This window comes from Chlamydotis macqueenii, chromosome 3, assembly GCF_036417535.1.
Source record: "Chlamydotis macqueenii isolate bChlMac1 chromosome 3, bChlMac1.mat, whole genome shotgun sequence".
NCBI classification, from domain to species: Eukaryota; Metazoa; Chordata; class Aves; order Otidiformes; family Otididae; genus Chlamydotis; species Chlamydotis macqueenii.
In genome coordinates, this window is record NC_141558.1 from 107,224,542 (window position 1) to 107,252,396 (window position 27,855).

A 27,855-nucleotide genomic window follows, 5' to 3' on the forward strand; every position below is an offset into this window, starting at 1 on the left:
ACCGAGGCATACCGAAAATCAGAGACTTGAAACCTTTTGGATGCATTTATTTTTTTAACCCTTTATTATCTTTGACCACCTATGCAAATTGACTATTTACTTCCATACATTACTCATACAAACACTGAGTTAAGCATTTACCTGTTGTGACAAAAAAAAAAAAAACACAACATTTCTGCTGCTGACAAGTGAGCACATTTGCCAGAAATAGGGTGTTAGTTTTGAAACATCAAGTTCTATTGGTCCTGCAGGTGGTTTGGGGTTAAATGAAGCCCGGGAACGGCTGCTGAAACTCTTCAGGCTATTGAGTCACTTATGTGGTCTCTCCCAGAAGAGGACCTCTGGTGTTCAGCAGGAATCCAGCTTTTTGTCGGAGTGGAAGCTTTTTTCTCTTTCTATGACTGCCATTTCCTAAAAGCAGCATGAACATAAGTGCTTTACCATCTCCACATCCTGGTCAAATCTGGCCAATGTTTTTTGCATGTTAAAAATGTGCCACGGAAAAGGAGAACTGAGGACAGTATGGCAGTGCAAACCTTGTTTCTTTAACAAAGCAGGCTAAAATCAGGAAGAGCTAGATAAAACCTACTGCCTCAGCACACTACCACAAATGCATCATATCCTGGCCTAGCAGAGTTCTTTAGAAGTCGTCTTACGCCCAGACTGAAGGCAGAAACTTTCTTGATGGGGACAGTGAGCAGTTCTCAGCCCCAGGCTCCCAGACAAACTCCCAAAAGCAGGCTTCCTGTTTATTTCTCCTCTGGGACAGCGAGCCTTGCACTCTTGCTCAGACCCTGCAGTCCTTGCAAGTCCCCAGTGGCTTAGAAACATTTTGTCAGGAGACAGTTATGGAAATATTGGATTTCTACTTCTATGCTTTGAAGCCTACAAAAGTTAGAGACTCAGCAAAAGGCAGCTTCTTAGCCAAAAACACTTAAACCTTTAACAAATCAAAGACAGGGTAGACGTCACTGTAAAGCACATTCCTGTATACAATACCTTGGCTATCCTCGCTCAGCTTGGGTCTGGATATTGACAGCATCTGGCCTGGCCTACTTAGTCAGAATTTTCTGCCATGGGGTAAACAGTTGCTTTTGTCCCTTTAGTACCAGCCTTCCCACAGAAGCATCTTACTCAGAAGTTCACTTTCTGCATGCAGTCCATTCGAATGCCCCAGCGAGGCACGGCTACCGGCTCTCCGGGGCACAGTAATTTGCAGCAACTCTTCTTGGCTGCCTTGAATTTTAGTCTTTGTCCTGCGGATCACATTCCAATGAGAGCTATCAAGCTATAAAATCTGATTACGTACTACAATCAAACACTACAGCAAGTATTACAGAAAAACCACAATAACAATAAAAAAAAAAGTTAAATTTATTCATCAAAGTAGACTGCCTCCGAGCCATCACACATTCCATGGAAGGAAAGAAGAGACGAATACTATTCCCCTACTGACAATGCAAGATCTCTCCTCCTCTGGAGAGAAAGAGGAAGACATACAAGTTCCTAAAAATGTATGCATATTGATTAGCACCGTTTAAATGGTGAGGTCTTGTTTATCAGAGCAAGCCGGACATTTAAGAGCCTGTCAACTTTCACTAGGACCCAAGCCCTGATAACATCACCTGCATTCCTCTGCAGATGAAGAGTTATTAACTGACCTACTTCTGCGATGGAACCTGAAAATTAATCCCATCTAGGCTTTGGCAAATGCAATGCAAGTTACGCGTTCTATTTTTCCGCTAATTCTGTTAGTCTCTATTTTCTTTCTTATTCACCCAACAAAACCTGCCTGACGTCATAGCAGCTAGATCCCCCCGACACTACAGAGGCCAGACGGGTCAAGAATCAAATGAATCTCAGTTCTGAGAGGCCGCCTCCAGCAATGCCACAATGCCAAGCTATCTGTGTAAATCAGCAAGCAAGTAAGCGCTGTTGATTTGGAACGGTGCAGCACTTCCACCGCTCTTGCAAGCAGCGCAGCCGTACTTCAGTGCATTTAACCACTGCTGCACAGTGCTGCCAGCAAACAGAGCTGACAGGACTAAGCCAACCAGAAGCACTTAATTTTAAAGGAAGGAAATAGAGTTTTGAGTACTCATATACAAATGGTATCTGCCCACTTTCTGGAAGGAGTGTGCACAGCACATTTCTGTCTTCCCAGGTCCTCCATCACACTCGTTACCATAGCATCTGAAAGTGCTGAAAGATAAACACAACCTCCCTGCAGAAAGGAGGAACGGCCTGAAATCTCTTTGCAGTGGAGATGGGCAATTCACTTGTCAGTGCATGCTTATGTTTGCAAAAAGCTTTAGACAATATTCCTTATTGGAGACTCCAACCATTTCACTAACGTGAAACACTTTATTGAAACAACCTTTTTGGAATCAAGGCTTACTCTGAAACTCATACACTGGGCATTCATAGAATTGTAAGGCCAAGCTGCCAACAGAAGGCAACTGCTTTTATCCAGTAACTGCACATCCACTTGCGAGAATGTTGGAAATGCTGGAAGAAAATGTGTTTTAGTTCCCCTCTCTCTTTTCCTCGTCCTTCATCTGTACTTGGACCTCTCTTTGTCTTTTGATTTCTTAGGACTTCTGCTTCTGTCTGCTTTTTTATCCCAGTCTCTTATTCGGAAGTCTTCTTTGTATTTGTCTCTCTGTTTGCTGTAAGTGTAGTCTCTCTCTTGAGATCGGCTGCGACTCCGATGTCTGTCTCTCTTCTCACTCTTTATTTTCTCTCTACAGCGTTCTCCTTCATGTTTTCGATCAGAATCCTGTTAAAGGAATTGGATAGATATGCAGTTACAGACAAAAGAGGAAAATACACAAAGATGTTAAAAGAACTAGAAAAGAGTCAAGGATGGTTGGTTCCTTAGCTAAGGCTGGTACTACCTGAAATAGATTCACATCTGTGATGATTTGAAAAAGATAACAAATAAAAAACCTCCACTGTAACTATATGAAGAAGGTAAATCTAAAAAACTGCTTATATCAGGGATTCAACTCAGATGGATATTATGAATCTCTTCATAAGCATCACACAAGCTTCTAAGCTAGATTTGGATTTTGACTTCTTATCTAAGCCATGGGTTTTGGTTCAAGCCCCACAGGCATTCCAGTGCTATGAAGATGCAGAACACTTTTTAGAGACGGTAATAATCCTTAAAACCCTAAATTCTAGGGTTTTGGAAAAATGGACAACACCATCACAAAGACCAAAACTACACACACACACCACACACGCAAACTACTTCACTTCCTTGAAGCTAGAAGTCCACAGGAAAAGGCAATATGGAGAATCCAATCCTTTTCAATGTTCAGTCAAGCATGAGGTAATTAAAAAGACCACTTAGAAAGCTGCCATTTCATTTCAAGGAACTCTAGACTTTCTTAATACACAATATTGAGTTTTGAAATGTGAACTTCTAAAATTTTCAAGCGTTGCTAAAAACTATTTTGATCTTACTATTCAACTAAGATATACAGTGAAACAAAATACAAGAGGAGCTTCAGAATCCTGCAGAGAGAGACATCTATAACTTGCTATTAATTAAGGTAGTTGGCATTTTTGTTTTGAAGGTATGATAACTTGAAAGTTTAGTATCACTATATGCTCTAGTAGACAGATACCATTTTATGGGATTTTAGTAACACCGTTATTAAAAACAGATCATTATGAATTATTAAAAAGTCTGCATTGAATTGCATAGTATTTCTTCCTTAATTTCAGATAAAATTTTCATTTTTCTAAATACGTACTCGTGACAGTAGCATTCACAATTGTATGGCTAAAACCTATACTGCACGTACAAACAAACTTTATTTATTTTAAAAATAGTAAAAAAACCTCTACTCGAAGCAGATCTTTTATCCAGAAAGGCAGTGATCAGGATGGCCCTCAGAACAAACTCTCAGAGCAAACATCACCTTTAGAATTATGTAGATAATGCTGAAATATTAGAGTTAAAATAAGCAACATAAAACCCCTGGACCAACACACACATCAATAATCACAGCTTTCATCTTTACCTACCTCACAAAAAAATTCTGCTACACCTGGGTACAGTAACCTCGCTGGTAGCCAAACGCTTATTCCTCATCTTTACTGTCACACTCTGTTTCAGTACAGATTTTAACATCTGAACCCATCAAAAAGGAGTGGTGATTCCAGCTATTTGTAAGAGGTTTGTCCCTTCATCTTCAAAACGACGCACAGCCGTGCTACTCTTGTACCCGAAAGCCTCAGTCTCTACCTGTTTGAACAAGACAATGGGCTTCAAGCCCCTTGGTGGCAGGGCCTGAGTAAATATCAAAAGTTGGACAGACTGGTGGTGGAGCAGAGAGGAACAAGACAAAAAGCATTGGTCCGAAAAACAGATGGTGGACTTGGTGCACTGCTGCCTTCTACCTGATTTGTTGATCTCCTCCCAGCACAAGGAAGAACAGGAGAAAAGCAGAACAGCACTCAGTTGAAAAATCTACCAAGCCAACACTGGAGACAGGCTACTGGCCATGTCAAGGCAGGGAACAGGTTAACGAAGATTTGAAAGTGAAGACAAATAGCCTACGTTGAATGCCACAGAAAAAGGTAACTTACTGAAAGGATTCAAAAAAGTCCTATGAGCATGGAACCAGCTAAGCACATGACCTTCACAGAAGCATTTAGGGTATAGGTGCACAGGGCACGGCTGAAAGTGCCACGAAAAGGTCATCACAGTAGCTAGCATGATCACAGTGTAAAAAAAAAAAAGTAGTAATTTGAATTAATAGAATGAATTGCATCTTAGTTCCCCCCAAAATTGGTTATGTTTCCCCTTAAATGAGATTTTACCTTTTAAATCTTTGGCACAGAAAAAAGTAAATTTTTGAAACATTCCAAGTTACTAAAAATAATGGTACTTTAAAATAAAATCTTTTATGTCCTATCCAAGTCAGAAACACAGTTTTCCCATTGGAAGAGGAAGAAAAAGATTCCTACTTAAAAACAGGCTCTCTGTTCCAGATTTCTCAATCCATGCTCACAGCCTCTTATCAGTCAATGAGTAAGTGATGATCATTCCGGTTCTTAATCCAGCACGATGTTGGTGAACATACACGAGGAAGGAAATATGAAAAGTGGGAAAGACACTTCTCTGGAAGTTCATGGCTGTCTTTGCCAAAAGTAGTAACTTGCCAAACTGCACTTGCAGGTAAATCAGTTAGAAGTACCACGACCACAAAAGTAGAACAAATATGCCACCTCTACATGCATTAAGCAGACTAGTTAAAGGTTAAAAGGAGCAAACAAAGAGAGACAGTCTTTTCAGGAGGGAGATTTTGATCCAACTTGATCCTGCATATAAAGACAGCAGTGTCCAATAGACAGTAAAAGCAGGAAATTAAAACCAGAATAATCAATCTTTGCTAAAATCACGCACTACAGAAACCTGAAAGTCAGGAAGCCCTTGTGTCTCACAGAAATCCATTGGATAGGCTATACTCCTCCACTGATCCAGTTATCTTAAAAAAAAAAGAAATTAAAAAATCCAAGGATCCAAAAAATACAGAGAAAACTGGAAAGGGAACAAAGTCATAATATAGATTTCAAGTAGAAGCATGACCTGTACTCAAAAAACTTTACCAAATCCTATTCACAAACTCATGTGATAGTGCAGCCTCCTGCTCCAGATCCACATCCTGTTACCTGCTAAAACCAAGCAACAACAGCCTACCTCTTCCACCCTCTGGAATCAAGTCAAACAGCACAAGATTCAAAAATATAAACACCAACGCTGAAGATTCAGGAAACGAGTGTCAGACTAAGAAAACGATGAGTCAAAATATACTAAAGAAAAAAAACAGCAAGAGAACAGAAAAACAACTCATCATCATGGAAACTATTCGGAAAAAAAAAAAAAAAAACAACCCTTTCAGTCAGAGCTGGAGCTGGTAGCACAAACTGCAGTTTCATTTGCCAGGACTTCCCATTGTAAGACCCTGTTGTCTGTTAATTGAAATCTCTGCCACACTAGGGGCTCAGGGTGGAAGTTTATGTATGAAGCACGACTACTGTGGTCTTTGGCCAACTAGTTGTGGAAGACGTGCTGTTGTTTTGTTTTGAAGTTCTTACCTCAAATACATTCTAACATTTCCAATATAGGGTTATGGGAAAATGCTTTGTTTGCCTATACTAAAAACGCTGCCATTTATCAAAAAAGTTTCCACATTGTTATGCTTTATGCTGGTCTTGACATTCGCGCTGTACGTACCTCAAGAACATGTCTCCTTCCTCTATTCTTGTACAAGTTTCCCAGATCATGCCCAAATTATAAATCTAATATATATATATATATACACACACACATTTTGTATACGCTAAACAGGATTTGTCAGCTAAGCTGCCTGCAGATTTCATCTGCAAAGGGCCATGCGCAAGACACTGAATCTCTAAGTCAGACTGAGCACACCCCGGTCACAGTACACACTAATGAGAATATTCAAGTACAGACACAGTTCCCAAGAGGGAGCTATGTTGCTTGCCCTCAGGGAATACAAGTAAGGCTCAACCTGTGATACTGGGCATAAAAGACTAGGCTATTTACACAGTAATGAGTAAAGGTGACCAACAGAGAGGAAAGCAATGGGAAAGAAGATACCAGAATACAGCAGCACTAGACTATAGGAACAAATCACAATAGGAGCAGGTGACTAAATCACAAAAAGATATACAGCGACACAGAAGAGATCACAAGAGTCAAGCACTAGAAAATACTATTTTCCAGAACCTGGAAATAGCACCAGGAATCCCTCCGTTTTTGTGCTATGAAATCCACTGCTAATGTGTCTCGCAGTCCCCTTGTAACAATCATAGAATCACAAAATAGTTTGGGTTGGAAGGGACCTTTAAAGGCCATCTAGTCCAACCCCCCTGCAAGGAGCAGGGACATCTCCAACCAGATCAGGTTGCTCAGAGCCCCATCCAACCTGGCCTTGGATGTTTCCAGGGATGGGGCATCCACCACCTCTCTGGGCAACCTGGTCCAGTGTTCTACCACCCTCATTGCAAAAATTTTTTTCCTAATATCCAATCTAAATCTACCTCCCTCTATCTTAAAACCATTACCCCTAGTCCTGTCGCAACAGGCCCTACTGAACAGTCTCTCCCCATCTTTCTTCTAGGTCCCCTTGAGGTACTGGAAGACCACTATAAGGTCTCCCCAGAGCCTTCTCTTCTCCAGGCTGAACACTCAAAAGAAGACTTGTATCACAAATGAGCAACAGGGCTTACTGGTGGAACTGAAAAAATTCAATTGCTAACGCTCATGAGAAAAGTTATTTTTAGCATCATAGCAAGAAGCGATGCAATGGAACAATCAATCATGTATGCTCTCTGTACACAGAACTTAAAGTAGTACTCAAAACTCATGCCAGGACAACGGCTTTATTTACTGTGGCTGCAGCCATAGCACATTCTGCAAAATTGCTAGAAGACAGCTTTGTTCTCACTCATAAAGCTTGCATTGTTAAAATACTGGGGTTTCGTGGCTGGTTTTTTTTTTTTCAGCTTAGCTCAATTCTCCCTAATGCTCACACTTCAATGATGGTTAGCCCTCCACTTCATCATTGCAGTCATTGTTCCCATGAAACATCAACATCTTGACTATCCCAAGTTCACAGCAACATGAGAATGCTGACCTGACAGGCCGCAGTGGAACTAATGAATGGATGACAGCACTACTGTCTTCTAATGACCTCCTCCACAGTCCAAGTCTTACAGCACCATATGCTCGCACAATACAGACGCAAACAAACCTGCATACAGATTTTACAAAAACGCTTCCAAACCAGTTAAAGAAAAATTAAAAAAAAAAGATAATGCAAAGAGATTGTGTTTCTGGTTCTGTATGGGGAAAAAGCCAACACATGCTGGTCTGGCAAGAAAATGATAGTCTGCATTCATGAAATATGATTAACTACTAGTTTATGACTGGAAATACGCGAGCAACAGGTTCAAAGTGCTGAAGATCTCCTACTTTACAAGAGGCTACATTGCCTCTTCAGGATGTTTTGGCAAAAAGCCATTTAGAAAAGCCAAGCTTCAAAAGTCCAGGAAGATTTGGAAAGCCTCTTTAATAATCAGACACTAACATCAGCCTTCTGTACATTTACAGCTGCTGTACTTCACAGGACTTTGCACGCCATGTCCTCAGTTCAATATCAGACTTTTTTTCCTGGTTTCTCTTAACAGGAGAACAATAAGCAGCTATGAAGTTAATGCACAAACAGGTTAGTACCTTAGATTTTTTGGTCCTCTTGTCATCCTCTTCATCTTCAGAGTGGTGGTGCTTTTTTTTCTTTTGTTTTTTAGCCAAGTGTGACTGACTTGTTTGAGACACTTCTATATCCTCATCCAGCACAAGGTCATATTTGGCACTGATGGGCTTGGTTAAGGACACATCTGTTACTTAATACCAACAAATAGTAGAACATAAAAGCTCACAAAGCAAAGAAACACCTCCTTACCAGACCAGGGTTAACCAAGACTTACTACGTATTTCAGTCAGAATGGATCATACACTTTGAAAAAAATCAGCTCTGCTAAAATGACTGAATTCTGTCCTGTCAAACAGCACAGCCAGGTCCCAGTTCTCCTTTCTTTTCTACCTGTGGTTATCTGAAGAAGCTACGGTCTTCTCTTCTCTCATGCCGACCACAAGCAAAGTAGAACCACAGAGCATGATTTAGCTATTACGACAGTCTCATTTCGGATGCAGCAGGTCCCTCGTGAAACTACTTAAAACTCTGTTACGCCACATGTTATTCCAGGGCTCTGGACCAGGAACATTATTTATCTGCACACAATATGGAAGTGAAACAGCACATTCTGATTTGACTAAATTCATTGAAGCCACCAAATTAAAAATGCAAAATTCTCAATTCCATCTCAAACACCAAATGGTTATATGAAGCAGCAGCAAAATACCCATCTGGCAGGCTTTAAGAACAAGGAGTCTTTTCCAGGCTCTTTTCATAAACTGTACCTAGAGCAAAAAACACCTCTGACCAGAAAAGGATACTCCTGCTTTGGTTTTGCCTTCTCTTTCAGAGCAAGTTTTGAAGGTCTGTCACGTTCCTTTTCATACTCTTTGAAATCATCCTTGGTATATCGGCCACCTGTTCACAGAAAAATATATTCAATTCACTCCAACTAAAAAAACAACCAAGATCCACACCAATTACTAAGTTCTACTTATGAATTTAAGGGCTCTTCATAACCATAGAGATTCATGCAGGATACAGCTCCAGAAAAAACTCGGACATCTGGGTAGCAAAGTAGAAGAGAGTAGGACAAATTGTGATTGATTTTTCTGTCCTTCTCTTGCTTGCAGATCCCATTAAATAAGTCTTTCTCCTCACTCATGTCCAGTGGAGACAATGCATGAACAGGATGACAAAGCAGGATGTAGCAACTAGGCCTATTTTGATTACAGGTCCTATGTCACACTTAACATTCTGTTACCATGAAAGCCTACAGACTATTCTCAAGTCCTGGTTTCTGCTAGGATGGAGCTAATTTTCTTCCCAGTAGCTGCTGTGTTTTGTATTTAGAATGGGATTTGGTATGCGAAGAATGCTGATAATACACTGATGTTACTAGTGGTTGCTAAAGAGACCGAGGACTTTTCCAGCTTCCCAGGTTTCGCTAATGTGCGGATGGAAGAAGCTGGGAGGGGTATAGCCAGTACAGTCAACCCAAACCGCACAAAGGAAGTATTCAACTTCATAAACACCATGCTCCGTGTATAAGTGGGGGTTGGCTTTCTCTCACTGCTTGGGATCGCTCTGGGGTCACTTTCAGTTCCATTCCATGACTGCTGCTCAGAACAGGCTGTATCGGTCATCAGGTTGTCAGGTGATGAGAAATTGTGCACCACTGGTTTATTTCATTATCCCTATATATTATTATTATCATTATTAATATATATATAAAATTATATTTTCCTTTGCTATCCTAGTAAACTGTCTTTACCCCAACCCACGAGTTTTCTTTCCCTCCCAATTCTCCCCCCAATCCCATCCACTCACTTGAAAGTATCAGCTCACAGACTAATAAACTATTCTACAGCAATGCGCTGCCATCTCACGGCCATACTTAACACTGCAACATTAACTGCCTAGGTCAGAAACGGCTGTCGAAGGTGGAAGGACAATACCTCCCCTAGGTCATTTTTGGGTACCATATAGCCACAAGGTAACAATATAGTTAGCTTTCCAATACTTAGGACAATTTAGACCTAAGTTACTCTGATAAAGAAAAGTTTTCCCCATAGTCAGTTAGGACAGGATGCACTGGAGAGCATGGTACAGATTACAAAGTCATCTCAGCTCTGTGCAGGACAAGCTCTAGTACCTCAGGGTCAACGACTAGTCTCCAACGTGAAGAAACAGAAACACCATGCAAACAGTTGAGGACTGCCTGCACTTTTAGGCAAAAAAAAACAAAAGATGGTCATCACTGCAATGCACAGTCACCTCTCCAAGTCCAGTGTTTTCCTCACATCACCAACAACCAAATAACCACTCTATCCACCTCTCCCACCATTTTTTCTTCCCAAAACATCCTCAACCATCTGAAGTTGAGTTTCATAACATACAGCCTGCTATGCAATATGCTTGACCTCCAGGAGGCAAAGAGGGGAAATCCCTGGCCTGAATACTGACTTTTTGTTGTATACACCCAGCTGTCACACAGTGAATAAAGAAACGAAACTAGAAAGTAACACTGTACTGCCACATTATTTTGCTAATAAGTAATATCAAAAAACATCCCTTTTAAAGATTGAGAGAAACAAATGACTTACTGGAAAAAAATACATCTGATAAAAAGGCAATCCATGGCAGTAATATTAATGTAACAGTAGTAAACGCTTCTGCTCTTTCATACAGAAGAAGTGAAGAGAAGTTCAAGCTGGGCAGAGAATGGATCGAGAGCAGCCCTGAGGAGAAGGACTTGGGGGTACTGGTGGACGAGAAGCTCAACATGAGCTGACAATGTGCACCTGCAGCCCAGAAAGTCAACCACATCCTTGGCTGCATCAAGAGGTGCATGGCCAGCAGAGGGTGGTGGAACACTGGCACAGGTTGCCCAGAGAGGTGGTGGATGCCCCATCCCTGGAAACATTCAAGGCCAGGTTGGACTGGGCTCTAAGCAACCTGATCTGGTTGGAGATGTCCCTGCTCCTTGCAGGGGGGTTGGACTAGATGACCTCTACAGGTCCCTTCCAACCCAAACCATTCTATGATTCTATAACTGTGTTGCTCTATTTACTACAGTACAAGGAAAATTTATATCCTTGAAGATGAGGTGATTTAAGCTTATAAAAATTGCTTCTCTTCATATAATACTTACAGTTTAGAAGTCATGGCTTATTAGTTACAAGGGTCAAAGAACTGCAAGTGTACCTACCTCTTCCCTTCCACTTAATCTTTGCAACAGACTGGCTAAAATCCACATGTATCCGTCTGTCATCTATCAGCACATTGTCCATTTTGAAGTAGGCTTTCTCACAGTCTTCCTCCTGATATTAATGTTTCCAGAAAATTCTGAGTCATAATTACTTCATAGGAATATTCACAAAAGAGCCCAAACACAAATTCAGCTGCTTAATGGTATGCATTTTTTTCTAAAATTGCGTAAAGCACAGCAGCTCTTTCACTGTGTAATTTCAAAAGAAATAGTTATGCTATGTCCAAATGTAACATTTCCAATTCTATTTCTTAATTCATTTCACTATTTTAAAACTTTGCCAATCCAGCTACGTGTCTGGCACATGTAATACACTCAGAAAAGCAAGGGAAAAAAGGACAACTAATAAAAGCTCCATTTTAAGTACTTAAGTAGGATAAAGAAAAGCGAGAACACTTTTCCAGTGTTTTCCAGTTTTCTTCACAGATTAGAGAGATTAGCAGACACAGGCAAGAAATGATGCACCATCGAGAGAACTTTTACTGTCTCACAGTAAGAGCAGCATGTTGATAAAGCAAGCACCATTTACAAGCCCAATACAGGACACTACTGTACACACCGATCATACTTCTGTCATAGACCCTCCTCTCTTTATGCAGCATGCCTCCTTTTTTGTCTAGTATTCCTTCCTTTAACCCTTCAAAGTCCTAATGTGCTCAGGGGAAAAAAAAAGGGACCCACTCTCCTCCCACTGGTTTCAAGACAACCTAAGAAGAATATACTTGTATTGTTTGGCTGAATAGAGAAAAACTTAAACATTTGCCTCATTTAGGACCTACAACTTCTGTAACTAAGTTAGTAAGAGAAAATATCAGCTACCCCACCTTGGAACGTTTCACTGTTTTTCCTTAATAGAAGTATGCTGAAAATGAACTTTTATAAGCAGAATCTACATACAGTATACCGAAATAACATACCTTTTCAAACTCAATGAAAGCATAACAGAGAGATTCACCAGTCTTCCAGTCTCGAATCACTTCACAGCTGAAAAATTGATACGAAATTAAAATGTTAATGCTGTTGGAGCAAAAAACATTTTGATAGGCAAGCACTGCTTAAAAGGGAGAATAACAGTAAAAAACAACCTCAACACACGAACGAAAGTCCCAGCCTTGAAGGTATTTTAACACTTGATTCTGAGACTCACTGAGATGTGAGGGTGTCTACGCATGTGGCATTTACCTGAGTAACTATTACCCTTAACTCACAAGTGGTCAACATGAAGTGCAGAATCAGGGATGAATTTCTGATTGATTAATCAAAATGTTTTCCAGCACTACTGTTTGTTACTGATTTTTCGCATTTCACTAATGCAAGACAAGAAATTTCACATTCTGTTTTCTCAGTCACTTTAAGGCAAGTTCAAACAAACATCATGTGACAAACTTTCTCTTCCTAGCAAGCACCTCTTTAGCATCCATTTTCTTATTAGGCAGTTCACTGGACAGAAATAAGAAGCCTGAAGTGTTGAATCAGTAGACGCAAAATGGGAACAGTATTGCATTGGTATTAGCAGACTCTTGCATATAACATGAGAATTATGACTATAGGATGTTAAAGGAGGTCAGACAGCAACAAGGGCAGGAAATGTGGTATTAAGGTGAGATTTAATAAGGTGAGACGACCCCCATGTGTACTGAGGAAGTAACAAATCAGGATTAGAATACACAATCCAAAAGATGATAAAGATGGAAAGAAAGCAAAAAAAAAAAAGAAAAAAGAAACTAAAAAGGAGAAGACAAGCTATATTAATTCTTTGCAGCAGCCATTAGTGAGGAAGCAGGCAGGGCACTTATTTGCCAGAACCCTCCTTTGTGGATTACTCAGAGAATCCATCTGAAAGCAGAAAGACTGCAGAAAAGGTACTGAACAAACTGATCGAGGAAAAAAGCAAAAAGTATAAAAAATCCCTAGGACATCCAGAAATCATGCTGGAGTTCTAAGAGTGGCAAACACAACGCCAGTTTTTCTCACACACACACAGATAGTCTAGAGAAAGATCTTGGAGTCTGCAGGCCTGTATACCAGTACTGCACAAACTAGGAGAAACTCAAGAGAGTTTCTGAATAAATACAAGTATCGGAGTATCTGAATAAACAGGACCTACTCAGGACCATCTGAATAAAACTACGTGAAGTTCTCTGAAACAGTCCGTATGCTTACGCATGATGATGATCTACTTGATGCAGTATTCTGAAATCCCTCTGGAAAGTCTAATAGACTCCTGCACCAAAGGCTTTCTGGGAAACTAAGCTGCAATGGTATAAGAAACATCTTTGCATTGATAAACATGTGAAAGACCAGGTAAGAGTAAACAATCATTTCTCACTGAGAAAGTAAAGAGGTCACCAGTGGAGTTTGCTGATGATACTAAATTGTTAAAGATTGCAAAAACAAAGACTGAAAAAATTGCTGAAGGTTCTTAGGAAACCAGCTGAACAAGATAGCAAATGACGTTCAAGACAGATAAATGTAACAAGATGAGCATGGAGGGGGGATCCTAACTGTGCATTGTAAAAAAAAAAAAAAAAAAAAAAAAATAGCTTTAGCATTAGCTAGAAAAGGACTTGAGAGCAAAACAGAGAATACTATTGTGCCGCCGTAAATCTGTAATTTCTGTAATACCACGTGCAGTTCTAGTCCTCTCATCTTGACATGAAAACAAAAGAAAGAAAAAAGGTTGAGAAAAGGGAAACAAGGTAAGGAAAATTCCTCTACAAACATGAGTATGTTGGCTAGTACTCTTAGCAAGAAGACTGAGGACTTTGGGGTACAGGATAGAAAGGTGTACGAAAGTAGGTTTCACTGCCCATCATGTCTTTTGATACCAGTACTAGGAGGAACCAACTGGAACCAGGACCCAAGTTCAAAACTGAAACAGAGAGCAGGCATGAGGAACACCTTAACAAGGAGTATACCAGATGCCAGAAATATTCGTTGCTTTACTTCAAAACCATACATATTCCCATGGAAAAAAAAAACCCAGAGACTGTATCTAGCTCACATAGCATCTGAGACAAAAATGCTGAAAGGAGAGAGAAGATGGGTCGTTGGGGACAGTATCACATGCTTTCTTTGTTCGTACACTTCTCTAGGCTTTCACTTAAAACCACTGCTGAGACAGGATACACGTCTAGCTAGACCTGACTTCGTATCACCATTGTTGTGGTCTCGATCCAAATACATGCAAGCACAGGATAAACCTCCAGAGACACCAGAATACTACTTAAGAGCCAAACCTAAAGAGACCAGTGGGAATCAATTTCAGTTTCAACAAAGGTGGTTTTCTTTTTTATTTTACAGTAATTACCTTTTAATGGGACCAAATCGTGAAAATATTATCTCTAGGTCTTCATCTGTGGTCACAGGATTCAGTTTACAAACAAACAGCACATTTTCTGGTGGCTTGACTTCTGCATCTGGTAAGTCTCCCACCTGTGGCATACAGAAAACGACTTTCATCACTTCTGCCTAAAGCTCTCTGCATTTTATCGCCACAAGCACGCCGGCAACACATCTTTCAGACAATCACAGACATATTCCTATCACAACATCAAAAATTAATAAAATATTTTTCCTACTCCATGTCACAAAAAAAAAGTGTTTTCCATAGCATCTAAAAATGATTATCTATTTGCAATTCCACCACTGAAACTTCAGTAAAGTCACAAACACTTTCTACCTTGCTTTCCCTGTTCAAAACAAAAAAAAAATACACATTTCTAAAACATGGAACTGTATTTTTAGAGCCACTCTGTTACAAAAATAAAAATGGACCGGATCCATTCCTTAGTCTCTGTCTGCACCCAAGATAAACTTGCCTTCCCTTGAAATCTATCAAGAGCTAGGATAAGCTCATCCCTATTGCTGCTGCAAAACAAGAGCCCACACCTGCAGATCTTCTGCAAGATTATGGCCACATCTAGACTAACCTAGGTATTAGTCTCTCCTGCAAACTATTCACCACAGATTTGGATTTGGTAGTTGGGAAGAAGTGTAATGGATTCACCCATCCTTCAACAGTGTGTGTGCTTTTTTTTCTTTTTCTTTTTTTCTTTTTAAAAAAAGTCTTCAAAGTCTATTCACAATCTTCATTACTGCATGGAGTTTATACCTGCCAGCAGTTAAAAAAGTTAAACTTAAGAAGGAAGAACATTAAGTTAACCAATGTTAAATTCAACTAATCCCACAGAAGGAAGACAACCATTACAGGTATGAATAATGCAACCTCAATGCCACTATATGCACTGGGAGATTTATCTTAAATTAGCTCAGCTCTCTCCCACACATGCTAAACCTCTTCCAGGATTAAAGATATTCAGCAGCATATTATGTATGTTATGTTTTTTAATTGAATGCTTTTCTAGCAAGTTTTTATAAAGCCCCCACCAGTCCACTTTTAATCCTCACTCTGAAAATGAAATATCATCGGTTTTACCAGAAAACCACCTGCAGTGCTCGTGCTTAATCCTTTTCATTGTACCACAGACATTTAATAGCACAGATTCTGAGCCATGATATCAACATCAGATGAGCAATTTCAAGAAAAATAGTACATATCCTCCTAGACTTTATATAACACACACACACAGAGGAGTAACATCTAAAAGGTAAATACAGAAAGATGTTCACCATTTCCAGAAGAATGGCACGAGTTTTTGCTTCTTTTTCTGCCTGAACTTCTTCTATTTCATCTGCAGACCGTCCTTTCAAGTCATCAATTTCTTCATCTGCTCCTATTCTGCCACTCTGAAAAATGAAGGAAAAAGCTATTTTTTACCAAGTCATGGCCAAAAATTATTTCTCACTTTCCAAATATTACTTGGATGACCTTCCCCCTTACACGCCATGACATCAAAAATGCTTAAGCACTGTATCTCTGCAGAACTGGGCTTTCATTCTGTTTTTCCCACTTAGATTAAAAAAAGAGAGAGAAGAGGTTCTCCTAATGCGTTTCAGGCACTATGAACTATGTATGAACTTTCAGGCCCAGTCTGATCCACATTTATATTTATTTATGGTTTAAATCATTTAGATATTCCATATTCTTTTATACTCCCATCTCATACTCAACATCTCACCAAAAGTGCCAATTCATTTCTAATCTAGATAGCTCCTACCAGAAATGAAGATAAGGAACATTGCAAATATCTGTGGTGTCTAATAAGATTCAAACATTAAATACAGTACATCACAATAATCATTTTGTTTTTACACATCTACATCTAGGCAGGATTTGAGGTTTAATTTTTTTCTCCTCATCAGAATCTCTAGAATTCTGCTCTTCTTAAAGACATTTCTACACCAAAAGCAGGTGTATCTTCAGAGAGTCTATGGAGGAAGAAAACCAAGTATAAGCTTTCAAATCTCTATGTAGTTGGCAGTGAGCTATTACATTTCTTACACCTTTTAACATATCTGAAGTTACATCAGAGATTAACCACAGTGTGCACATACTGTGAAAGCCTAATTCCAATCTTGTCATTATATCTATTAAGCTTAAAAATAAACAATATTCTCTCTAGCCAATTTATTCATTGCTTGAAACAACTGTTTCCATACAAGGAGATAACTGCATATAGCAGGTTCCATATCTGCATGCCAGGAGTAAGTTATGAACAATCACTACTACATTTTTAGCAAATTCCTTCTGGTGATCAAATCCATCACAACAGTATGCACGCTTAGAGATATAACTCAAAGAAGGACTAAGATCACTTCCACTGAAATGCAGGCTATTTCACATTTAAAAGGAAAACAGCAGTAAGCACTTTAATATTAATAAATGTTAGTTATATTTTGTCTCTAACGCCAGTAGTGCCACAGGTGGATATTCTGAATGTTCTGCTGAACACCACTGTAAAATACAGCTTTCCAACCTAACTCCACCATAGTCACAAGGGAAAGCACCCAAGTCACCCTTTTGTTGTTTTCTTGAAAGATAAAGCAGTCGTATTTGATTAAACATAGCAATAATCTCAAATAACAGACAAGCATTTGACATATCAAAACTCAAGCTGGCTAGTAGAAGGCCATCTCTTATCCTCCTATGCCAAAAATTTATAGTTCTTTTAGGATATAGATTTGACAAAGTCTTAAAAACAGAATTCTTATTTTGACCACGTCTGTGCTGGCCACTAATAGGGATAAGTTTATTGAGTTGTTTCTTCCAATTTTTCCCCAAGAAACTATCATAAAGACTCACATCCAGCTGTTCCTTAGTAGGTTCTGGTGAGCGATCAGGAACAGACAAGCCAGGTGGATCTTCAAATGGATCATCTAAAATTACTGTATGATTTATCCTTATAGAAAATAAAATCAAGATCAGCATCAGTTACACGCAAATAAAACTCTCTTTCCCAAGTAACCAGTGACCAAGGAAACCAGCCCCACTGATTCTCAGTTATACCTCAAATTATCAAACATACTGTATGCTTGTAAATACCAGTATTGATGCTTTTGTGCAACATAGTTGCACATTTTCTTATATATTTGTTTATTTCAGTACCTGTTTATTTTACTAATAATAATGGAATAAAAGAGTATGTATGATACCATGCACAGTTCACCTGACATCACTATACTAATCTAGTTAAAAAAAAAAGAAGGATGAATTTGTTTAATTATAACTTATTCCTGAAAAAGGAAAGTTAAAAGTAGTCACACCTGATATCTTGATACGGGATAAAATCTTTATCTACAAAGGTTTCATTAATTGTCTTCAATACATCCATGCCTTCTGTCACTTCTCCAAATACTGTATGCACACCATCAAGGTAATCCAGGTTTTCCCCTGTAGTAATGAGAAACTAGACAAGAAGATACAAAATCAGCAACAGAAAAATTCAGGGTTTGAGTTTTGCCTAGGAGAGGTACAACTCTCACTGAAATTAGTGGTGGAGAAAAAAAAAAAAATTATTCCCAACTTCTGCAGGAGAAGATTAGTCATCTTTCATCAGCTCTGAGAACATGGTGAGCCAACCTACAGCTCACAGCCGCTGCCTGAGGAAGAGAGGTTCTCTCATACCAGTTTCCCTCTGCACAAGCTCGCAGCTCCAGCTCACTGGACCTTTGCGTGAACTGATATGCAGAAAACCAGACCAGCAAAGGAAGAGCAGGTAACTAATCTGCCAGGTAGGTTTGTTGAGCAAGATCAGCAAAGGATGCGACAGGCATCACAGCTGATGAAAAGGGAGAGTATAGAAAAAGCAAGGTTACCCCTCTGGGCAGCAATGAGCTGTACTCAAATCACTTGTTTATCAAACTGCACTCAGCAGGTGCATTTTCACAACTTTGGCAAAAGCTTCCATAGTCTACCATCACTTGCTTCTGTCCAGACTTTTTTCCTTCCTTCCCTTGTATCACAAACCCTCCTTTCCTGACAAAACAGATGCAGTAGCATTGAGAGGAGAACTAGAACACAGCAGCACTGACTTAGATCAGCTGGAACCAGCACTGAAATGTATCCTAACACAAATCAGGCGTTCTGCTTTAGGGCAAAACCGAAACTACGAAAATTGATACCAACTGAACACTTGGTACCAAATTAACCATGGAAGACACCTGGCAATGAACAAAGGAGGAAGAAACAGATAGGCACAAATAACAGGACACACCCATGACATCCACGCTTTACAATTTGACTGACAACGTCTCGCTTCTCATTCTCTGCAACACCGTTAAGACTGATTAGTATTTGGTACTGGTTGCACTAAGCTACGTTATATTTGTAAGCCACCTCCACACAATTCCCTACTGGAATTTTTCTTTCCCAAGGAAGAAGCTGCAATAATGTTCCTGGGAACACATGCCTGTGTATATGCGCTAGCAGGCCACATTCTTAAATACAAATACAAATGTAATCTCTTTTCCTAACCCCCTCGCCCAAAAAAATTATACATACAATGCAGGGAAGCAGCGAAATTAACTGCATATATTACAAGTTCTAGCTGGAATAAAAACACATTTTTTTGAAATTGTTCCTTGATTATTAAAAAACTCCTCTTTTTTACAATTAAAACAAATGGATATTGCAAGGGAGGCACTTTAATATATCAAAGTGACAATGCATCTAAAATAATAATTTAGAAATAATATCATTCTATGATATTAGAGCTCTAAATATACCTACAGCAAAAACCTTGTGCACATGAATAGGGAACAGCAAAGGCAACACAACACCTTCAAAAATTGTTTTATACCAGCACTGGGATAAAATTGTAAACTTACATTGTATTACTAATGCACACTTTCACGTAACCATACAGAGGAAACTGTGGTATGATTTCAGCTTCCAAACCAACATGAAGTTATAACCAGAAAGTTTTAAGATTATTTCAAAACCCAGTTTCCCTACTTTCACTTCCATTTAACTACAAGATTTTTTCCTGTCCATTCCATACATTAGCAAAATCACATCAAGGTATTAACAGAAATGTAAAAACGAAGGAAAAAAAAATAAAGAGGATCAAATGCTAACAAATAAAATTTATAAAATTAATCTAGGACAGGATTTGAATCTGAGCATTTTAATCTCTTTCTTGTCTGTAATTAAATACCCATTGGCACCTGGAACACTATGCAAAATCTTTAGCTATGGCCATTTTTTTACATGCCTTTTGACCACGTTACAAGATGATGCTACTGAGATGACACTGTCATGCCCCTTTTGTAAATTCAAGGAATTTTCATTTTAGTTACTTAGATGTGTACCAAGGCTTTCCAACACTGTATGCTGACCTGTGATCCATGCTGATCATTGCCATTGTTCACCATTGACACGGTTCCCTTTTTCTTGTGCTTAATCCTCGGCACTTTTTCTGCCTCAAAAAATCTAGCCTGGTCACCGTACAGTTGACTGAAAATATACATAAGAAATATGTTACAAGACAAAGGAATTTTTTAAAGTGGTATAAACAAATGCTGTAAAACAGTAAATAAAACATCTTACGAATTTTTACATTGGTATTCAAATAAAACCAGAATTTACATTGCATCCATGCACATTTTTATGGATCTGCACACTTACATAATGCACTTTACAAGGAACAGCACATTTTTCTCTGAGGCTTTTCACAGAGGCTTTTTTTTTTTGAGGAGGGGGGAGGTGTATTCACATGTTTTTAAATGCCGTAGATAACATTTTGCTAAAGCATGAAGCGAACAAGTATTTTGATAAGTAGGTTCCATAAAATAAGTTAATCCACACTATAATAATTTATGTCACAAATTTATCTTACAAAATAAATGGAAAGCCACTAAATCTATGTGTAAACTTAGTTCATCATACAGACAGGACTGCACACAGTAATTTGTGATGTACAGGATATGACAAACTGCTAAACTCTTCATATTTTTTTTAAGCCTTACCCTTGATATCACTCATTTTGCCTCACTCCAAAACTGACAGAGCCATGGTCAATACACACATTTGCTCAAATTTAAGGACAGTGCTGTGTTTGAACTCACTTCACTAAGCAGGTGTAAGCCTCTATGAAGAGAGGATTCAAATTAAAATTTGCATCAGTCTCCAGGGTAGCAAGAACAGAAACTCCAATTCTGTAGACTTCAGCAGTAATGAATAGGTAGAAACAAAGAATTGCCATTCTCCATGCTGAACAGAATCTCCCACTCTCTCATCACACTGTAATTCCCTATCAGACGCACCAATGAGCCTCAGAAGATTAATTCTTATAAAAGAGTAGAATATCAAAATAAACTTGATCTACCTGTGTGCAGAGACAGCTCAAGTCCGGCCAGTTTACCTCCCTAGACTTGCATCTGCTTAACACAATTATACTGCTTCCAGGATTACCCAGCGGTGATCCATGCGTTCAAAGTCTTGTATTTAAGAGGTTCTGATGGACCAGACTTACAGAAGCCAACACTGGTCTAGCAACACTATCTCTGTTCAAACCGAGCTTTTCATCTCTGTGTACTGTGTTCCCCAGCACTCCAGGTTTAGTTCTGCTCTGCAATTTTAATTCTACTTTTAATAACAATTTCAAAGGAATCATATAGAACTTATGCACCTTGCTAACTTCCATCCTAGTTGTTTCAATTATTTCTTCCATTTTTACATGCATAACCACTGAAAACATCTTAAACAAGGAAGAAAAGTGATTCCCTAATACACATTCAACATGACTAAAATGAACTCAGGTAATTTTTTAGAGCAACAGGATTGCTTTCTTACATAAGAGGAAATCACATAGAGCCTCTATATTCCCCTCCTGCTCAATTAAATATGTCTTGTTACAAAAATAAAAGTAGTAACAAACTGCTAACAGTTTTGATTTCTACAGAGTACTTAGTTTTGATACTTCTCTTACAAAACTAAACCTGTAGTTATTTGCTAACTTTTAAATAAACAGAAGTTTACATACAACTTGTTAGTTGTAATTTTGCTTCTAAGGTCAGAGATAGAATACTGTCCAGAAAAAAAAAAAAGTGAATGGCCAAAGGCAGCATAGGAAATAAAAAGTTATTTAGGAATGACAACCAAAGAAGCCTACACACCAACATTTTTACGTGCCATCAGTAATACTGCCCCAAGAGAGCTGAAGAGAATCTAACCGGAACCCCTGTTCAAGGGCTTATACAGCATACCCCTATACAACTTCTCTGTCGATCAAGTAAGATAAAAGTTTTACTTACCAAAATATGGATTCCCCTCCACGGCCAGTTCCCATGGGGTCACCCGTTTGTATAATAAAATCCCTCTGCCACAAAGCAAAATACATAAGATATTTCTTTTGTGTTTGTGAATTTAAACCAACATAAAAAAAAATAAGGAACTGAGAATACTCACCTGTACATTATAAATAAGACAATAGTTGTAGTACTTGACTTTGCAGAGCTTCAGAAAATTCAGACAAGCTGTAAGAAATCATACCAACATTTACTAAAGAAAATCTCTGATATAGTAAGTATGGATATAATAGATATCCAGCTCAATGTGTAGAACAGTGTTTTCGGAGCATACTGTGTTCAGACTTATCAGCATACAACCTATAAATATAAATGCTGTGAGAAGTGCTCTAAGTAGAGGTAACACTTCCTCTCTCCCTAAAGCCCACCTCTAGGTAGGACAAGAGGAAGTGGCCTCAAGTTGTGGCAGGGGAAGTTTAGATCGGATATTAGGAAAAATTTCTTTACTGAAAGAGGGGTCAAGCATTGGAACAGGCTGCCCAAGGAAGTGGTGGAGTCACCATCCCTGGAGGTGTCCAAAAAACAGGTAGACGTGGCACTTCAGGACATGGTTTAGTGGACATGGTGATGCCGGGTTGACAGTTGGACTTAATGACTTAGAATATATTACATTTTCTCAATTTTAATAAATACGCATTAGATGTATAATCAACATATAACAAAAGAAAAATCCAAACTTCCCAACAGCACCTGATGCTTGCAAGGATGTCAAACACATAAATACAAGCAGGCCACGGGGGACCGCTGATGGCCACGGAAGTCCTGGCACTCGCTTGGATCCAATCCCAGGACTGAGGCCCGACCTGACTGCCCAAAACACTCGGGCGCTGGAAGGGAGAAACCCCCCGTTCTAAGCTGCTCCCTTAGGCAGCCAAACCTCAGCCTGCGGCAGCCCCAGCAAAGGGCCCGGCTCGCTGACAGGGCCGCGGGCGGGCGGGCAGGGCTGAGGGGAGCCCAACGGCCGGCGGCTGGGCCGGCGCGGGGGTGGGGGGGTCACGGAGCGATGCAGCGGCCCCTTCTGCTTCTCCGAACGGCGGAAAAACCTCGGGAACCTTCGCAGCTCCCGGAGCCGCAGGGAACCGAGCCACAGCGGCGGCCACCGGCAGGGCCGGGCCGTTAAAACCCGGCGCTTCCCGTCCGGACCAGGCACCAAGCGCCATCCGCCCGCGCAAGGGGGCAAAACCGCGCCCGCCTCAGCTCCCCCGGGCCCCGGCCCTCCTACCGCGGGGCCGCTCCTCCGTGTACAGGTCGATCACCAGGTCCCCCAGCGTGGTCTCCAGCAGCACAGCCATGGCCGCCAACCCCTTCCGCACGGCGCCGCGACCCGACCCGGCCCGGCCCGGCCCAGCCCGCCCGCGCTGGGCCGCCCTCTGCCGGCGCGGAGGAGAACGCGGCGCCGCGGCCTGCGGGGCCTCCCTGCCGCCGACTGCCCCGGCCTGAGGAGAAGTGCCCAACAAGCGGGGCCGTTTCCCCGCTTCTCGCAAGCTCAGGGCGGCAGGTAGCGGAGGTCAGCGGCCAGGGAGCCTTTCCTGAAGGGGATGGGAGAAAATGGAGATCACCCCCCCCCAGCAGCAACCTCCTCTGGCAAAGTAGGCGTTTCGAGGCTGACGTGCAGCTTTTGAGCATGGTGCTCACTGAAGGGTGTGCGTGCTTATTCTACTTAGCTAAAGAAAACCGCTTTTACTTCACAGTTATTCATTCAGAGGGTCGTAAAGTGATAAGCAGTCCCAATATCTGCCTGGAGCACATGGCTACAACACAGCCCATAGTACTGGGGGAAACGCTGGAAAAACAGGCAAGCAAACAGAATTTATTCCCTTCCACTTGATGCCACAGCACGATTCTTCTTGGGCTTACCTGTTACAGCTGTACCACTCTAAAGGCTCCTTGTCTTCAAGGAGGTCCAGCTCCCTTGCCCAGAGAGCTTCCGCTTCAGGCTGTGCGCTCTTCACCTCTTCCCAGATCACACTCTGGTACTCATCGCACAATGAGCCGATTCAAGTCACTAACCTGTTAGGAAACAATGTTTGTTTGTTTGTTTGTTATGGCTGAATTTCCTTTCCAACTGATCACTGACCTGAATTGACTTGCCGTACAGTGAATGGGAACCAGTGAAGGGGAAGGGGGGCAGCAGGAAAGCACAGCTGGCAGTACAAAGAGGTGCGTGTGGGTGGGTAAGAGCAGGATCTCCTCTTTAAGAAGCAGCAAAAGTAAAATCACCTCACCTCATTATATACCAGCACCTTTATAAATAGCCAAGCAGGGAATTTACCCACTTCTCTGTTCATCACAATCCTGCTGCATGACGGTCCTGGAGACATGGTGGGCTGGTCCTGGGACCAAGATCTGCGCTGCAGGGAGTTGTATTCTGTCTCCACAGCATGCTAGTCTTCAAAGCCGTTTGTGCTGTCATTGAGTATTTTGCAGCGTTGTGTTGGTTTTGTGAGCTTTTTCCCAGTCTGTACATCAATCCTGAATTGATTCAAGGCTGGTTTTAAGCCGTCCTGTATGGCAGTTATTGATAGAAGAAAGCACTATAGCACACATTACATTTATTACTCTGAAACTTTCAGATGTCAACAGTACATCAGTTTTATGCAAGCCTGTGCTGACTGAAGTTTAACTATTTACTTGCTACTTGGAGAACTCAGTAAGAAAGCATCCCACTTACTTAGGCCTGACTGTCCTCACTGGTTTTAGTCATAAAAAAAATTAAATAATGATTTCCTTATTCTTTATACTGGCTTTATAATGAAGGTTCAAAGAAAAAAATGGCTTTTCATGATCCCTTTCAAAAGTCAGAAACATCACTTCCGACTTAAATATAAAACCACTGAAATACAGCACTTCTGGCACACTCAGCAGCTCGAGCAGTAGTCAGTCTCAGTACAAAACACTCAAAAATGTTACACATTTTAATACTTATAAATGTCAGGGCACGTTCACCAGCAGCCTAGAGGAGCCTAGGAAGCACGTGTCTGAGCCAAAAGGGGAAAGCCACCTTATGCTCCCAGCCTGCCCCAGCACTGAGTGGTTATTTAATCACCCAAGGAGACACCACTCATGAAACTAGATCACTAGTTATTTAGTTATTGCAAGGAGTTTTACCATTTATGTTAAATAAAACGGTTATGACATCCATTGTGCTGTGAATGAAAGCTTTGAAATTTGGGAAAACAGAAGGATGTTGAAAGCATTTTTAGTGCATAATTTTTGCAGTTTTAATTAAGTTCCAGGAGAATAAAAGGAAAGGTAGAAACAGGATTGAAGAAAAAGGAGTGCAAAAGATTGGGGGGAAAAAGGAAAAAACAAAGGAGGCAAAAACAGAAGGAAAGCATTACTTGATAGGCAGTTTACCAGGAAACTTGCAAAAGGTGACAGTCAAAAAGGAATAGGCATTGACAGGCTGAGAGAGTTGGGGCTGTTCAGCCTGGAGAAGAGGAGGCTCCGGGGAGACCTGATAGCGGCCTTCTGGTATCGCAAGGGGGCCTGCAGGAAAGATGGGGAGAAACTGTTCGGTAGGGCCTGTTGTGACAGGACTAGGGGTAATGGTTTTAAAATAGAGGGAAGTAGATTTAGATTGGATATTAGGAAAAAATTTTTTACAATTAAGGTGGTGGAACACTGGCACAGGTTTCCCAGAGAGGTGGTGGATGCCCCATCCCTGGAAACGTTCAAGGCCAGGCTGGATGAGGCTCTGAGCAACCTGATCTAGTCAGGCATGCCCCTGCTCCTTGCAGGGGGGTTGGACTAGATGACCGTTGAAGGTCCCTTCCAACCCAAACCATTCTATGATTCTATGATTCTATGATTCTTCTCCTATTCCATTTCAGTGACATGCTAAATTCCTTGAGGTTAGCTGAGAACACTGCCAGAACTTTGCTGAATCTATAAATTCTGCAGGTCAGTGATCCTTGCTTCCCTGTATTTTTATAATCTCTGACACCATTAATTATTATGCCTCTGGTACATTTTGTAAACATTTTCATCGTGAATGTAACACACAAAACACTGTAGTATTGTAGCTTGTTTTTGCCCATCTAGGATTCACCAGTCCTCTTGGGAGGTAATCCCTACTCTGATTTACGCCCAGAGTGCAATTCATCATTAGGAATTTAGGTAATTTAAACTTCCTCCCACCAGCACATGCAAATAACTGCAAGTACCAACAGGAGCTGCATTCTTGTAGCTGCTGTCCTAACCCCAAAGACTCCTACTGCCCCTTAGGAGATTCAGCACAACGTCTTACTGAGGAGCTGACTTACCCTGTAGTTTTCTGCCTTGTGAGACTGCACAGTGAACAGACCCCTTACCTATTTCTTTCTGTTTACCAAACACAACATTTAAGATTAAAAATAAAACTTAAGGACAGGTCTAAGAGAAACTAGGTAAACTAGGTGATGGTAAAGAGAGGTGGTGGAAATTAAGATGTCAGAGTTTTTATCTCTTCTTATGTTACTGACTTGTGTGATTACAGAGAAGGCAGTTAATCAGCTTTATTGTTTTCTAATATCTAAAATAGTACTAACTACTGATAATAAATGCATTTAGTGATGAAATATTTGTGGTTTTTCACATAGTATGTATGAAATATACTTCACAATATATGACTCTTAGGCGTCATTTTCCAGTGCCTTGCATCTTGTGCCAGTTGTTTATACCAGTGTCCACGAACGCAAACTGCATATAAAATACTAAGTTTCTGTGAGTTTTATGATTTCTCTTCACTGTCAACCAAGTGGGAGTCAATATAACATTAGCCTACAGATTGCTTCAGCAGGACAGCTAATTTATTGCCCTGTCCTGGTTATATTAAAACCGCCCTGGGCAAGTTGTTAAGATGTTTGCCGCCCTTACCGTTAGAAAGCTTTTTGCTAACAGATAACAGCTGTCTTTCCTGTTGCAAATAAAGCTCTTTTTATCTTCACATCACCGAGGACTTGGAGATGCAGGTTGTTTCCTTTCTCTTTGCCAGAGATTTCTGCGGTTTTGACTGCCGCTGTTAAGTTTCTTGCCGTTTTCTCTTCTCTAGGCTGAAGACGTTTAGCTCTTTAAAACTTCACCCTGTGCTTTCTTCCTTTCTGATGACTCTTTCTGCTCTCCCCCGGAGTTCGCTGCCTGCTTTTGGTTTCGAGAAACCTTTCTTGGCGTGCAGTGCTCAGAATTCAGACCACGATTACTCCGGCCAGAAAACCCTTGCCTTTCACGGGCAGAGCAGGTGGATAACTGCAGGTGCATTACGGCTGCGAAGGGAGCGGGTTGGTTCGACGAGCGTAAATAATTTCAGAAATAATAGTAATGATTAGCGGTGTGGGTAGTTCTCCTATTGTGCAAAGTGCTTTCAAAGGCTGCCGTCAACTGTTAACGGTAACGGGCGGTTGTAGGAGCAGGCACCTGTCCACGCGTTGTTCTGCAACGCTTAATGCGGCATCTTCCAGCGGCGGCGGTGCCCGGGCAGGGCCGAACCGGGCCAGTGGTGCCCGGGCAGGCCAGGGCCGGGCAGGGGGGAGCTGACAGGGCGGCGTGGCCCTTTCTAGTGAAAAAGTTGGTGCGACGGCGGCCTGGGAGGAGCTGAGGCGGCCTGGCCCAGGCCCTTGGGGGCTGCCCGACCGGGCTCCCTCGCCTCCCGCCGCC

General features: G+C 40.8%; 1 protein-coding gene across 2 annotated transcripts; it reads right to left on the bottom strand.

The window, feature by feature from the left end:
• Window positions 1-26: 26 nt before the first annotated feature.
• On the bottom strand, window positions 27-27,798 carry PPIL4 (peptidylprolyl isomerase like 4). 2 transcript variants are annotated; one of them, XM_086744542.1, is made up of 14 exons: window positions 27,079-27,798; window positions 24,079-24,231; window positions 22,322-22,389; window positions 22,168-22,232; window positions 20,251-20,368; window positions 18,178-18,320; window positions 17,717-17,813; window positions 16,144-16,260; window positions 14,822-14,946; window positions 12,429-12,495; window positions 11,452-11,563; window positions 9,062-9,158; window positions 8,279-8,417; window positions 27-2,779 (listed from the first exon to the last, which is right to left on the bottom strand). In XM_086744542.1, the coding sequence occupies exons 4-14, from the start codon at window positions 22,200-22,202 to the stop codon at window positions 2,555-2,557; spliced, it is 1,275 nt and encodes a 424-aa protein (XP_086600668.1). In that variant the 5' UTR covers window positions 22,203-22,232; window positions 22,322-22,389; window positions 24,079-24,231; window positions 27,079-27,798; the 3' UTR covers window positions 27-2,554. The 2 variants fall into 2 exon arrangements, with proteins under 2 accessions (XP_086600668.1, XP_086600667.1); XM_086744541.1 differs by lacking the exons at window positions 24,079-24,231; window positions 27,079-27,798 and adding an exon at window positions 23,444-23,552.
• Window positions 27,799-27,855: the final 57 nt, after the last annotated feature.